Source organism: Juglans regia, chromosome 7, assembly GCF_001411555.2.
Source record: "Juglans regia cultivar Chandler chromosome 7, Walnut 2.0, whole genome shotgun sequence".
In the NCBI taxonomy this organism is placed as follows: Eukaryota; Viridiplantae; Streptophyta; class Magnoliopsida; order Fagales; family Juglandaceae; genus Juglans; species Juglans regia.
The window spans coordinates 8,353,660-8,367,499 of NC_049907.1; the positions used below are offsets into that span (position 1 = coordinate 8,353,660).

The window sequence follows — 13,840 nt, forward strand, 5'->3', positions numbered from 1 at the left end:
ACACGTGTAGGAATTTATTTTTATTAGAAAATTTCTGAAGGAAACGTGCATGTATACATATTTTTGTTAGAAAATTTTTGCCTTATATTTAGACAAGTATTTGCCACATACGAGCGATAGATTTATATTGGTTCATAATTTTTGTTGTTATCTATATATCTTTAGACTATTCCAATCAACTCACTTTTTGACATTAGTGGATTCCAAAATATAGTTGGGAGTCAAGAAAATGTAATATTTCTAAACCCAAGGTATTTTTAATATTAATAAATTGATGTCACATTAATATTTGCTATTTATTCTTTTATTCTTTACAGATGCAACTTGGTTTGGACGGATCACAACCTTTGCCCAAATGATATGATTCGGACTTGTTGCAACATTGAGCGTACCTCTAACTTCAACTTCTTCTAATGCCATATCGATAGCATTTTTCACTTCAAAATGTGATCTCTTGTTTTACTCTAGCACACCTCTAGGCAGTTGAATATGCTTGCCTTGAATGTTGATAATTTTAAAAAAAATTGGTAGAAAAAATACTTATTATGGCTATTAATAAAGCCAACTTTGAATACGATGGTTGGTGGTAGGGAATGTAATGACTGGTAGAAGTTTGAACTACAACACTCCATTAAGCTCTTGTCATTTGGCATGTCTAATATGGACTAAATCAATTGAGATCTGGGCATAGGATTGGCATTTGGAAAAAGATTAGCAACTGTTGTAGAATGGTTATAGCTATTGTTATTTTCTATTTATACAATTTTCTATTTACAATTGTTTTATTGTCTAATTTTTTTTGTTTTTGGTTTCCCTACAGTTGCAAGTTCACAGCCTAAGATTACAGCCAAGGTAACCAAACACAATGATTTGTGGGATTCCATAGCTGCCCCTGTATATTTTCCATGTATATTTTTGGAAGAATTCTTGTAAGTTGTAGTTTTTGTAAATATATTGGTGGGAAGAAAGAATGGAGGTCATGGAAGTTGTAATTATTTTGGTGGCAAGGATAGCTTGGCAAGTTATATTTTGTGTAAGTACATTTTTTTGGGAAGAAAGCATTTCAAGTTGAAAATTGTAATTTTTTGTTTTTCCTGTGAAGGAAGCTTGCAAGAGGACTATTTAAATTGTTGTAATTACTTTTGTGGGAAGAAAGCATGACACACAAATAAAATTGTAATTTATTTGTGTGGGAAGAAACATATGCTAGTTATAGGTTCATTTTGAGTTGTTGTGATAATTAAGTTTTGTAAGTTTGTAAGCTTGGTGGCAATGATAGTTGTAATTATTTTGTGGGATATGGACGTGAGTTAGTCTTCCAGTTTTGGCTTTTGGTGTACGTTAGGTAAGTCTACCAGTTTTGGCTCTTCATTTAAATTTGTTTTGAAGGAAATGAATTCTGAATGTGGGTGATGGACGTGAGTTACTCTATTAGTTTTGGGTGGTTGGTGTACGTGAGTTAGTCCTCTAATTATAGGCAGCGGGTTCGTGAGTTCGTTTGGCATGTTTTGGCTTTTACATTTTATTTGTTTTTAAACTGAACCAAGTCTGAACAGACGAGTAAATCCATCATAATGACCAAAAACTAGACATTCTACAAGTATCTAAATTCACAGCAAACTGGAATTTAATCATTATGTACATAGAAACTAGACTCCAAATTTCCAAAAGCTATTTTACACTTCAACTACAAATTCAGTTTACAAGTATCTAAATTTACAGCAAACTGGAATTTAATCATTCTGTATATAGAAACTGGACTCCAAATTTCCAAAAGCTATTTTACACTTCAACTACAAATTCAGTTTACAAGTATCTAAATTCACAGCAAACTGGAATTTATACATTGTGTACATAGAAACTGGAAATCAGGTTCCAAAAGCTATTTTACACTTCAACTACAAATTCAATTCTCTAAGCTTTTTACAACACTTACACTACAAATTCAGACTATGATTTATAACATAAACCACTACCAATTCAACAAGTAACAACAAACAATTATCACAAAACCCCAATACAGTTGGGGTAGCATGCGTAAACGCCTTAGGAGAGCTTCTCTCTCAAGAAGGACCAACTCTTTTTTTTCGAACCTCCTCATTTTTACTAGATAGCACCATCTCTCTCTTCTCGATCTCATCTACTATTTTATGGAGCTGAATCTCCCTCATTTCGACATCGATGAGTCTCTTCTCGAGCTCTTCCTCCTTCCTTAAGAGTTGAATTTCTTTTTCTTGTAGATCCAAGTCTGTGTGTTGATTACTATCAACCCACTTGAAATATTTGTAATATGATAATTCCTAATATTTAACACATATATAAAAAAATTGTTAGGTACGTAATATTAATCAATATATTATTCCAAGTTACATTAGAAGAGTACTATTTACCTTTGTGTTGTACTTTGGACATCCTAAGAAGGGTCGTCCTGGATTTCTTTTAGTATTTGAATATCTCAATGTAGTTTCAATATTACAGAAGCAGGTTTCGCTAACGGTGAAGAAGACAGTAATGATGAGGACATTCTCATGCAGCAGTTTTTAGTTTCTTGTATCAAGAATGTGAAACAGTCTGCTGCTAAGAAACTCTCTTTGACTAATCATAAGAAGAAGTTAAGGAGGTTGACAGCTACAAGTTTTGATGCATTTGAAAACATATCAAGTATTCTTTTTCTTTCCAAGGATAAACAAAACAGGGAAATCCAAGATTTTCAAGCACCTAAACAAGCACTTCCATAACGAGCACAAGCCTGAGCAGCTAGTGAGTCAAATAGAAGACAAAATTGGCAACTACTTTTATAGCTTACCAATTGATAGTTTACAACAAGGAAAAGGGTTTCATTTAGAAGGTAAAGAGGCAACAGGCACCAACTACCACCAATCAACAACCTATCTTGATTTTTAATTTCACAATCTACATAGTGTACTAAAAACTTTAAACTGGAGCTGAAATGTTGTCAACCTTTCATAGAATCCAGCTTCAATCTCCAATCATTTCAGCAAACTATAGGATTTGATTTTTCTGAACCCACAAACCATTCACAACTTCAAAAGAAAACTTAGAACCTCAACATTCAAGGTCAAAACAATCGTGAGTCCGTGACTTATTCCGAGTGAATAAGCATTGAACACAGATCAACCCCACAAAGAGCAACAAATAGCAAAGTTGAAAGTCAAAAGCAGAAAAACATAGCCTTCTCTACCGGATATTTGCAACCAACGAAATACAGATTCAATAACCTTATTAGAACATGAAAAGATTCTTCAAATCTCAAGCAACCGATACTTGTATTATACCAAATTAAAAATCTGAAATCTGGCACAAGACACTACCTGACAGAACCCAAACCCACAAAATTAGGCCGAAAGGTGAACTGCTAAAATTCTCAAAGATCAATTCGAAGTTTTCCAACACTAAATCCTCTTCAGGGGTGTACAAACTTGACAAGAAATAAGCAAAAAAAGAAAAAGAAAATAGCAATCAGTAATACAAAGATAAAGAACCTGAAAACCCTAATAGTTTGTAGATAAAAAAAATCACACATTTTGTAGATAAAAAAATCCTAAGGAAAAATTATGGAATGTTAAAAGGAAATATACCCATTTAAATAGGACCTTAGATTTGTGGTAGTAGATGTTAGGGTTTGAAGTTGTGTGCCGGAAGTGAAGCTGTGTGCCAGAAGTGGAGCTGTGTGCCGGAAATTCGAAAGTTAGGGTTTTTCTCGATGAAGGGGAAGAAAAGTTAGGGTTTTTCGGGATAAAGGGAAACGAAACGAAGGACTTAGAGTTTTTATGGGATGAAGGGGAAGGGGCTGAGGGAAGGAGGTATCGAAGGGAGGCCGTAACAGGCGGCTTTGAGTGGAGGGACGTGGCTTCGAGGGGTCAAAGAAAGAGGCCTCGTGAGGAGCAGAGAGGGAGCAGAAACATGAGGATGAGGGAAACGAGGCTAAAAGAAGAGAAATGAGGGAAACGAGAAATCGAAGACATCAAAACACGGCGTTTCGTTTAATTGCCACATCAGCAGCCGCTTGCGCGGCGCTTCCCCCAGGCGACTGAGTATAGAGTTTTTCTTTGTAAAAATATAGATCCTATCAAGTAAAAATGAGCTTTTTGTACTTTCTACAGTAGAGTCCTTTTTTTTATTATTTATAAAAAACTTCAGTAAAATTTATACATTTTGAGATTTATATATATTATTTTTCATATTTTAAACTCTTATTCCATCTAATGTGTGATGCTTTTATCGTTTTTTATATATTTCTTTATCTGTTTTAAAGAAAATTAAATCTACGAGCTCCATCAATATAAAATTAAATCATCCGATCACAAAGACTTGATTGTCTATTTAACCAGCCGTATTTGACAGTTATCAAAGCATGCGATACAGATGAACGTGGTTCTCGGCTTTTCCCAGCTGTTCTTGTCGTATTTTCCTAGCAAATAAGCTCTCTTTTTTAGTTTCTGAAATTTCATCCATTGAAAAAAAAAAAAAAAAAACCATAGCAGGTCAGTTACTCTAAATTTTCTATTGTTTGGTTCCGGAAAACGCGATTAAAATTAAGATAAATGAGAAGAAATTGAAACAGGGCTGTTGGGTATTTTTGTTCTTCTCTTTTGGTGTGTTTAGGGCCATGCTGATTTCTATCTTTAGCTGAATCTAGGACTGGTGAATGTGTTCGTGGATTGGTATGTTCAAGTTCTGGAATAAAATGTGAGAAAATATAGGATTTCAAGTTCTATTTTCTTTTCTCCCCCCTCGCCCCACCATTTCTCTGCATTCAAACTGGGGTTTAGAGTTTATGTGTAGTTTGGATTTCATCTTGTTATACATCTGAGTTTAGGTTTTCTGTTATGTTCTTTTCCTTCGTTTTACCATCACCCAAACAGAGGTTTAGGGTTTATGTATACACGTTTTCTCATCGTTCTTGTAGCTATACTGGTATTTATAACGCCTAAATCTGATCACATTGCCATTGGTTAGTTGAATTTCTCGTAGCTGAAAATTGTTTGATGATATTTCTTTTGCATATTTTATAATTTGCAGATTGAGCTTCTTTTTGTAAGTTAGTTGATACCGTTGGTCCGATCTCGCAAGTTGGCATATATCATTTTCAACTGATGTCTTCCTCAACTGCTCTGATTTACTAAGTTCCTATTATGGCTGGAGTGAGGTTTTCCATTCTAAGATCACTGCATAGTTCGGTGAATTCTTGTAGGAAAGTGCAATCATGTCGATCATACAACTATGATTTGAAACTTGTGAAGTATGATAATCTGATTCATGTAAGACCGTTGCATGCTTTTGTGAATCGCAACTACTACACAAAAGAATCACAATCTCCTGAAACTCTTACAAATAATCATTTTAGAGCAGTAGGTTCTCAGTCCTTTGTTCATACTCAACACTACAAGATCAGACGCTCAACTCTGTTTTTACCTATCCTATCAAACTTGCGCTTCCAAAGTACTAGTCCTCTTTCATTGATCAGCCCCTTGTCCAATTACCGGTCATATTCATCATCTTTTGGAAGCAACGCAGATAGTGCTGGGGACACAGGAGTTCCTGATGGTTCTGGTGCAAGTGGTGTTGTTGTAAGTGATTTTGTTGATAAGGCTAAAGACACCTGGCAGAGTATAGTGGATGCGGCAGCTTATACTGGGCAGAAGGCCAAAGAAGCTTCTGATGAACTGACCCCCTATGTTCATCAATTGCTCGATTCCCTTCCCTATCTAAAAAATGTACTTATTCCAGTTGGTAGTACTTTGGCTGGTACTATATTGGCTTGGGTGGTTATGCCTAGGCTTTTGAGGAGATTTCACAAGTATACCATACATGGTTCTTCTGCTTTACCAATTGGAAGCCTGGCTGGTGAGCAAGTTCCATACGAGAAAAGTGTATGGGGTGCTTTGGAGGATCCAGTGCGATATCTAATTACCTTCATGGCATTTTCACAGATGTTAGTGGCTCCCAAACATATGCCTCATCATATTTTGATTTGCATTTTGTATCATGTTTTCTATTGTCTGGGATAATCATGACGACTTTGATTTGTAGTTGTGTGATGGTTGCACCAACCACCGTAGCATCACAGTACCTTGCACAGGCATGGAGAGGTGCAATTATCCTTTCATTTATATGGTTTTTGCATCGGTGGAAGACGAATGTGTTTACTCGTGTGTTGGTGGCCCAAATTTTAGCTGGGCCTGATAGGGAAAGGTTGCTGGCTTTAGACAAACTTTCATCCACTGGTCTATTTGTGATTGGTATAATGGCTTTAGCTGAGGCATGTGGGGTTGCTGTGCAATCTATTCTGACTGTTGGTGGAATAGGAGGTGAGTATTAGCTGCTAATCTAGCGTGCTCTTTGTTTCAATTTCATAAATGACGATCTGTTGGTGGAATGGGTGGTGAGTGTTAGCTGCTAATCTCTTATGCTCTATCATTCCTTTTTGCAAATGATGATCTAAACCTTATTGTGGAAAAAACTTCTGAGAATAAACTAAAATTTTTGCAGTCCAATGTCTTTTACATTTCTTATTCTTGATCGTCCATTTGTTTTGGACGAGTGCTATTTGAGCCAATACTCATTGGATTTTTGCAAGACTATATGTTTCTGTCTCTGATGTATCACAGGAAAATGAAACCTTGTCATTGCTGCTGTGTGAGGCCATTCACATTTTGTGCATTAATATTTCTTCTCCTATTTTTTTTAATTAGTCCTTACATGTTGGATGTGTCTTTTCTCTTACCTGTATTTCTGCTGCAAATTCTTGTGGTTAATTGATTATAATTTAACTATCAAATAATTATTTTTTTGTATGGTAGTAATTCTGTCATCCTTACCTATTAAAATATCGTTCTGCCATCTTGTTTAGAGACGTCATAAATAAAACTAATTTTCACGTTATTGTATCTTTATGCAGGAGTTGCTACTGCATTTGCTGCCAGAGATATCCTCGGTAATGTACTCAGTGGGTTGTCTATGCAGTTTTCAAAGCCGTTTTCACTTGGAGATACGATAAAAGTATGTTTATTATTTCCTGTGGACATAGTACTGATTGATCTCATTAGTTTGCTTTAGATGGCAAAAATGTTTTCTCACTTGCAGCTTTTCTGTGGTTTTAGTATGAAAACATGCCCCGACTCCAATGGATCTTTCCTAGTTTGCTGAACCATGATGGAGTGAAGAAATATTCTAGTTGTCCACTTAAATAGTCCGTATCTTCCGAAAAACAGAAGCTCCCAGGATGTCAGGATATGAAAATTTGCAAAATGTGATAATGTATTTATAAAATTTTAGACAGTCGCTGCTTTCCAACTGCCTGTTTTCAATGTGTCTGAGTAACAGCGTGACTTAGCCCTCAGTTGTCTACATATTAAGCGTGGAATGTTCATTAAAAGATAATAGTTCAACAGTTATATTCAATGGCTCATCACATGACAAATGGGGATCTCATCTGTCTGTTTTTAGTCTGTCATTTGGCCGTTGCATGGAATGTAGATGTGTAATATTTTCGTGATTCATATGATTATGGTTTTTCCGTTTTCTCATTTGACTGAAAACTGGAAGAGAATATTTTTTATGATCTCAACAATCTTGAGCAATCTCTACATTCAAGAGATCTATCTGATTTTATTTTTCACTGTTTTTATATTTTAGTTTTTGTTTCTTGTATGAACTATCAATATGTTTACTTATTGCAGGCTGGTAATATAGAAGGTCAAGTGGTGGAAATGGGGCTAACCACCACATCCCTATTGAATGTGGAGAAGTTCCCTGTCATAGTTCCAAATTCACTGTTTTCTAGTCAGGTGGGTGCTTCCCTCTTTTTCCTGTTTTTCCTCTTGTTTCCTCCTTTTGTGTAACTTCTCAAAAGCAAATCACAGTCATTGTTAAATCATGGAAGTGGACCATTTCTTGATACACTGATCAATGTCTTCTAATTCTAGTGGATCCATGATTCCATTTCTAGTTCCTCGTTGTGATGCTAGGTGTATTCTGTGTATACTTTTTGTGTACTTGGGCTATGCCTCTTTCCTATTAATATATATTTATTTTGACTTAAAAAAAAAAAAAAAATTCTGGCAATGGAATACAAAGGAGGTACAAGGGCGATATGGAGTAGGTATGTGGAAGAATATTTGGAGAGGTTGGGGGAAGTTCTATGCGCAAGTTAGATTTGACATGGGAGATGGATCCATAATTAGATTCTGGCATGATGTGTGGTGCGGGGATGGGGATGTGGCCCTTAAGGAGGTGCATAGCGTGGCTTGTGCTAAGGAGGCTTCTGTAGCGCTTAATTGGTGATTTCGAGTGAGTTTTTTAACTTGTTATAATCCACTAGAGTGAGGAGGGGAAATGAGGATAAGATTCGATGGATTCCATCAAAGAGAGGGTGTTTAAAGTACTATCTTTTTATAATAATCTCTGCACTCATGATAATAACCCTTTCCCATGGAAGAGCATATGGTGAACAAAGGCACCCATGAGAGTTACATTCTTCGCTTGGACAGCCACACACAGGAAGATCCTCACAGTGGATAATCTGAGAAAGATAAAATATAGTTGTGGTAGATTGGTTTTGCATGTGTAAGAGGAGTGGGGAGTCAGTTGATCACCTTTTAGTTCATTATGAGATTGCCAGTGCATTGTGGAGTGGCTTCTTCAATTGTGTTGGAATGGTGTGGGTAATGCCTTCAAGAGTTGTAGAGCTTTTCTATGCTCGGAGAGGGCTAGGTGGTAGCCAATGAATTGCAGCAGTGTGGAAGGTTCCCTATATGCCTTATTCAGTGTATATGAATTGAAAGAAAAGATAGAGCCTTCAAGGATCATGGATGGATGACAGAGGAGCTCAAGAATTTCTTATTCACACTCATCTCTTGGGATGTATCTATAAACTTTAATGGTCTTAGACAACATGATTTTCCAGAATCTTTTCATCTACAAGCTAGGTGTTTCTCATGTATACTACTCGTGTGTACTTGGGTTGTGCCATTGTGCTTCTGAAATCACAACTTATCTCAAAAGCTTAAATTGATGCGAAGATGTAGATTTAATTAATTGTATTATATCTTAACACTCTCCCTCAATGAGTGGGCTCAATAAGTGAAATATTTAATTAAATGGAGCAAAGTGTAGATTTAGGGCTGGTTTGGTTACACAAAATCAAATCATCTCATCTCATATAATCATTACAACTTTCTCAAATTTCCATACAAAATATAATAAACAATTCAATTTTTTCAAATTCCAAAACAAAAATAACATTAAAAATTTATATTATAACAATATTTTATCCAACTTTCAACAAAACATCTCATCTCATCTGAACTATGTAACCAAACGAGACTTTAGGGTTCGAACTCAGGACTTTTGCTCTGATGCTATTTGAAATTACCACTTGTCCTAAAAATTTAAATTGATGAAAAGAGGTAGATTTAGGCCTGGTATGGATATCAAGACACTCTCATCTCAATATCCAAACACCACAAACATAAACACTTTTCAATTTCAAATTTTCAAATTTTTCATCTAATTATTACAACTTTATCAAACTTTTAAACAAAACACAAAAAACAATTTAACATTTTCAAATTTCAAAATAAAAATTATATTATAACAATATTTTAAGTTTATAATATTTTTCTTTAATCTTTTCTCTCTCATTTTTCAAAATTCCATAAAAATCTTAACTTAAACAATTTCACTACAATTCACAGATCATCTCATCTCATCTCACTATCTAAACCAGGATTTAATTATTTGTGTTATATTCTTAGGCGCTAATTAATGAAATCTTCTTACTTATTATCAAAAGGAAAGAAAAAAAAACTTATATTGAGGCTCTTCCTCAATTTCTCCCTTCTTAATTAGGGTTAATTGATTTAGTCATAATGTTCATCTGTAGTCTAATATTATTTTGAGCTTGTGTGCTTGCCATAGGCGGGTATTCTCCAGAGAAAGAATGAGTTCAGATGCGTACTAGAATTTAATACGCAATCTGGCTCAAGATCAATTAACCAGTTCACATATTACTTGGCCATTACTGTTGGAAGTGATTCCTTGTATTAGAAAAGAGCTATCATAAATCTTTTGAGTATTGTTCTCTGAAAATCACATTACTAAATAACCATTTCTTTGGGATACAGATATTTGGAAAGAAGATTCCTTACATAGGATGAAATGTCCTCTATTCTTCTATGCAGTGCTATTCTTGCAATTTCCTGAATGAAGCTTTTGATTACACACACCACACGCATGATGATACAATTGGTAATCACAAGAGTTGAAAAAAGGAGATAAAATTAGTTATATTTTACCACATTACTTGTTTGTCCAGATTGTTTGCCATTCGTGGGTACTATAAGAGACATGCTAATGTATTATGTCCCAATTTGGTAGTGCACATTGCAATGTATCTATATTGTGCTTCACTGAGGCTAATCTCTGATTGTCATTATGATATGAATACAATTATTTGGGTCTCTTTCTCTCTGACACACCCACACCCACACCCACACCCACACCCACACATACATTCTCAGTGAGACACAAACCTAGAAAATTGCTGTTTCATTATTATCATTTAAAGTGGTTCTTATTTACCTGCTGTAGTATATCACCCTTGTGATAATTTATTGGTCCTGAGAAATTTTAGCATCTATCTTGAAATTTTTTTAGGTTATTGTGAACAAGTCGCGTGCCCAATTTCGTGCCATGGTCACCAAAATCCCAGTGCAAGCTGATGATTTGGACAAGATTCCCATTATATCAAATGATGTAAAGAGTATGCTAAGATCAAACTCGAAAGTTTTCCTAGAAAAGGAGGGCCCTTACTGTTACCTCTCTCGAATCGAAAGTTATTATGCTGAATTAACTATTGGATGCAATCTCAAACATATGGTAAATTTTTATACCTTCAGTTTGTTGGTAAATGAATTGTGCTACGAAGCTTTTTTCATTTTTGTTATGAAAATCTCTTTTAAAGCTGTTTCTGTGTCCTAATCTACAATAAATTCTGAGAATTAGAAACTCAAAAATGTGCTCGAAAAAAGAAAAATCAGACTTTCAGATTAGAGATGTGATACGCTTGCAGAGGTTGATTTTTGTTGACATCTTGCATCAATTCAGGCTTTTGGTCTTTTATATGAGGAACATAGAAATAGTTTGATCCGTGATTAATTGGCACTGTAATTATCTGGACTAAATGAACTGCTTATTTATCTTCCTAATAATTGTGCTATATTTCACTATTTATAATCTACTTGATATTACATCATTTATTTTTCTATTTATTTCTTCATGTATATATTTTTAACTAAAATACCCGCTTGAAATTTTTGATTATGTAGAGCAAAGAAGAGTTATACGCTACAGAACAAGATATTCTTCTGCAAGCAGTGCAGATAATTAAGAAGCATGGTGCTAGATTGGGCAGCAGCTCACAAGAAATGAGCAGTGGATATAACAAATGACAAGATGAATCATTCACATTTTCAAAACTGAATCATACTGGGTCCAAATCTGAAAATCCGCGCCTTGATGTAAAATCTCTCCTCTCTTTTTTTCTCTCCCTTTGGTTGGATATAATGATTTTATGCTTGTGTTGGAAAGAGAGCTGTTCGTTTAAAATGAAAATTTCGGAAAGTGGATTACATTCTACTGATCATCGCCCATCGGATATTGGAACCTGTCCACATGAAGTTTTTTACTCCATCCAGCAATTTTTTTAGGGAAGATTGGAGAACTTACACAATCTGTTCCACCTGGAAAAGAAATATGTTTCTAGTAAGCTTGAAACCTGGTGGAAATCCATGGAGCCTGTAGCACTTGTCCATAGTATGGCCTTCTTTGCTACAGTGAGTACATATGTACTTATCCTGCTACGTATAGTCCATTTTGCGGATGAATTTGTGCACTCTGCGCCACATCAACGGTTGTTTTATATTAAAAAAAAAAAAAAAAGATGACGGAAGAACCCTGTACCCAGATTCCATTTTTCTCATTTATCTTCTCAAATTCCATTTTTTTACTCTCCATTTTTGCCGTTTGTGGGTGGCGTTCTCTCGTTCCTCCACCTGTAGATTGGTTGCTCTCTTCCTCGATCCACGTTTCTCTCTTAGACCCTGAAGGCCGGCTGCACTCCACCACACATGAACTTTGTCATAAGATCGACTAGAAGTTCCCCGCTCCTCGGCGTTGTCTCTGGTTGGTAAGCACATTTCCCCAGCTGACGTTTTGGTTGGCCAGAAGTTTTTGGTTTTCTTGGGTTCAAACTCTAGGTTCTTTGTTCTTGAAAGAGTTATGAACTGGACCCTCCTGCACACCCATTTTCCTTTCCCTTTGAACATTAATGCTATTCGATTCCTCATGACTTGGTTCAAATTCATCCTTGTAGTTCACTTCCCCACCCGAGACATAAAGGTCTCAGATTATAGTAGTTCCTACCTGTTAATACAGAAAATCACGAGTACTAATATTTAATAGAATTGGACACCATTCGCTATACAAGTTTTAATTAAAGTCCTCTAAGGATCACTAAATTAACGAGTTATTTTTTATTTGATGCTTTGACCGACTTACCACACAATAGAACTCGTACCTTTTATATATTGGCATGGAATGTGATTCATGAAAGCTCATATGTTTGGAGCAGAGATTATTTTGTGCTTTAGTAGTTGGGCCACGAGTATCATTTCACAAATGAATTGGAAGTTAGAAGAAACATGCACTTCAAATTTTCAAATGTTTTACATGATTAAATTGAGAAAAATCAAATCATGTTATTACATTTTTTGGGGTGCATAATCCATCATTTTTTTTTTTTGAGAAGTTAGAAACATTAATATCAAATTCTCAAATTGTTATTTTTAAGTAGAATCCGAGGATATTTAGTATTGACTACTGATATAGTTCCACTAAAGCCAAGCGAGCGTGCAATAAATGAATAAATGTTTTATATCTTTGATTTTCATAAATTCTAGGTGGTTTTGAGCATACAGCATATATATATATATATATATATATATATATATATATTTATATGCTGGTTCTTGTGACAAAGTTACAAAGAATTGAAAGTAATTAAACATTAGTTTAAATTGCTTTTACTGCAACTATGCCATCCAAAATTAGTGTGATGTGGAAAAACGTAGCTGTGACAACTTTTTTTTATTGGAGTTAAGTGATCAAGAAAACAAAAAAAATCCAAGAGAGCATGTAAAATATAGAATCACAAAAGGGTTTTCTTTTGTCCATGAATCGGAGTGGCACTAGTTGCTGTCTAGCTCATAAAGCTAAAAAATACAAGGTTAATTTCATGTTCCCATTGTAAAGATTTGTGATTGTGTGCATTGACATGTAAATTTCTGACATAGAATAATTTGAATTGTCCTGTCAATTATGAATATATCATGTTGTTATATGAAAAAACACACCACCATAAGGTAATGCATGTCAAAATTGAAAAGAACACAAATTATTTCTCTCTATACTTCCAAATGTATATAATGAATTAAAAATGTTATTGTCTACTCTATCAAAAAAATAATATTACTAACAGAAAAATTCTCTCCATTCGCATTTTCTCTTATCCAACTGATTTTGTGTTGATCTTTTTTGTTTGAATTTTTCTCTTATAAGATGATTTTTATCATTCTAAAATGTTGATAAATATTCTTTAGATAGGAAAAGGGTAAGAGCACACATCTCCTATAACACATCTTATCACAAATCCATCAACCCAAGTATTCAGAATATTATTTGAAATTCAGTTTTAGTTTATTATCACGACTAGTTTATATCTTAGGTGATACCAAAATCATTTTATCCACATTTCTCA

General features: G+C 34.8%; 1 protein-coding gene across 3 annotated transcripts; it reads left to right on the forward strand.

Annotated features, from left to right (window-relative positions):
- The first annotated feature begins 4,365 nt into the window (after positions 1 to 4,365).
- LOC108981703 (mechanosensitive ion channel protein 1, mitochondrial) lies at positions 4,366 to 11,668 on the forward strand. 3 transcript variants are annotated; one of them, XM_018952948.2, is made up of 7 exons: positions 4,366 to 4,505; positions 5,044 to 5,956; positions 6,055 to 6,332; positions 6,923 to 7,023; positions 7,704 to 7,811; positions 10,681 to 10,902; positions 11,352 to 11,668. In XM_018952948.2, the coding sequence occupies exons 2-7, from the start codon at positions 5,157 to 5,159 to the stop codon at positions 11,472 to 11,474; spliced, it is 1,632 nt and encodes a 543-aa protein (XP_018808493.2). In that variant the 5' UTR covers positions 4,366 to 4,505; positions 5,044 to 5,156; the 3' UTR covers positions 11,475 to 11,668. The 3 variants fall into 3 exon arrangements, with proteins under 3 accessions (XP_018808493.2, XP_018808495.2, XP_018808494.2); XM_018952950.2 differs by lacking the exon at positions 4,366 to 4,505 and adding an exon at positions 4,509 to 4,685; XM_018952949.2 differs by lacking the exon at positions 4,366 to 4,505 and adding an exon at positions 4,554 to 4,710.
- The last annotated feature ends 2,172 nt before the right edge of the window (positions 11,669 to 13,840 follow it).

Bases quoted from the DNA above. Each gene is read 5' to 3' on its own strand.
- LOC108981703 (XM_018952948.2), top strand. From the start codon at position 5,157: ATGGCTGGAGTGAGGTTTTCCATTCTAAGATCACTGCATAGTTCGGTG. The intron at 6,333-6,922 runs GTGAGTATTAGC...ATCTTTATGCAG, and splicing joins GACTGTTGGTGGAATAGGAG to GAGTTGCTACTGCATTTGCT. The intron at 7,812-10,680 runs GTGGGTGCTTCC...AAATTTTTTTAG, and splicing joins ATTCACTGTTTTCTAGTCAG to GTTATTGTGAACAAGTCGCG.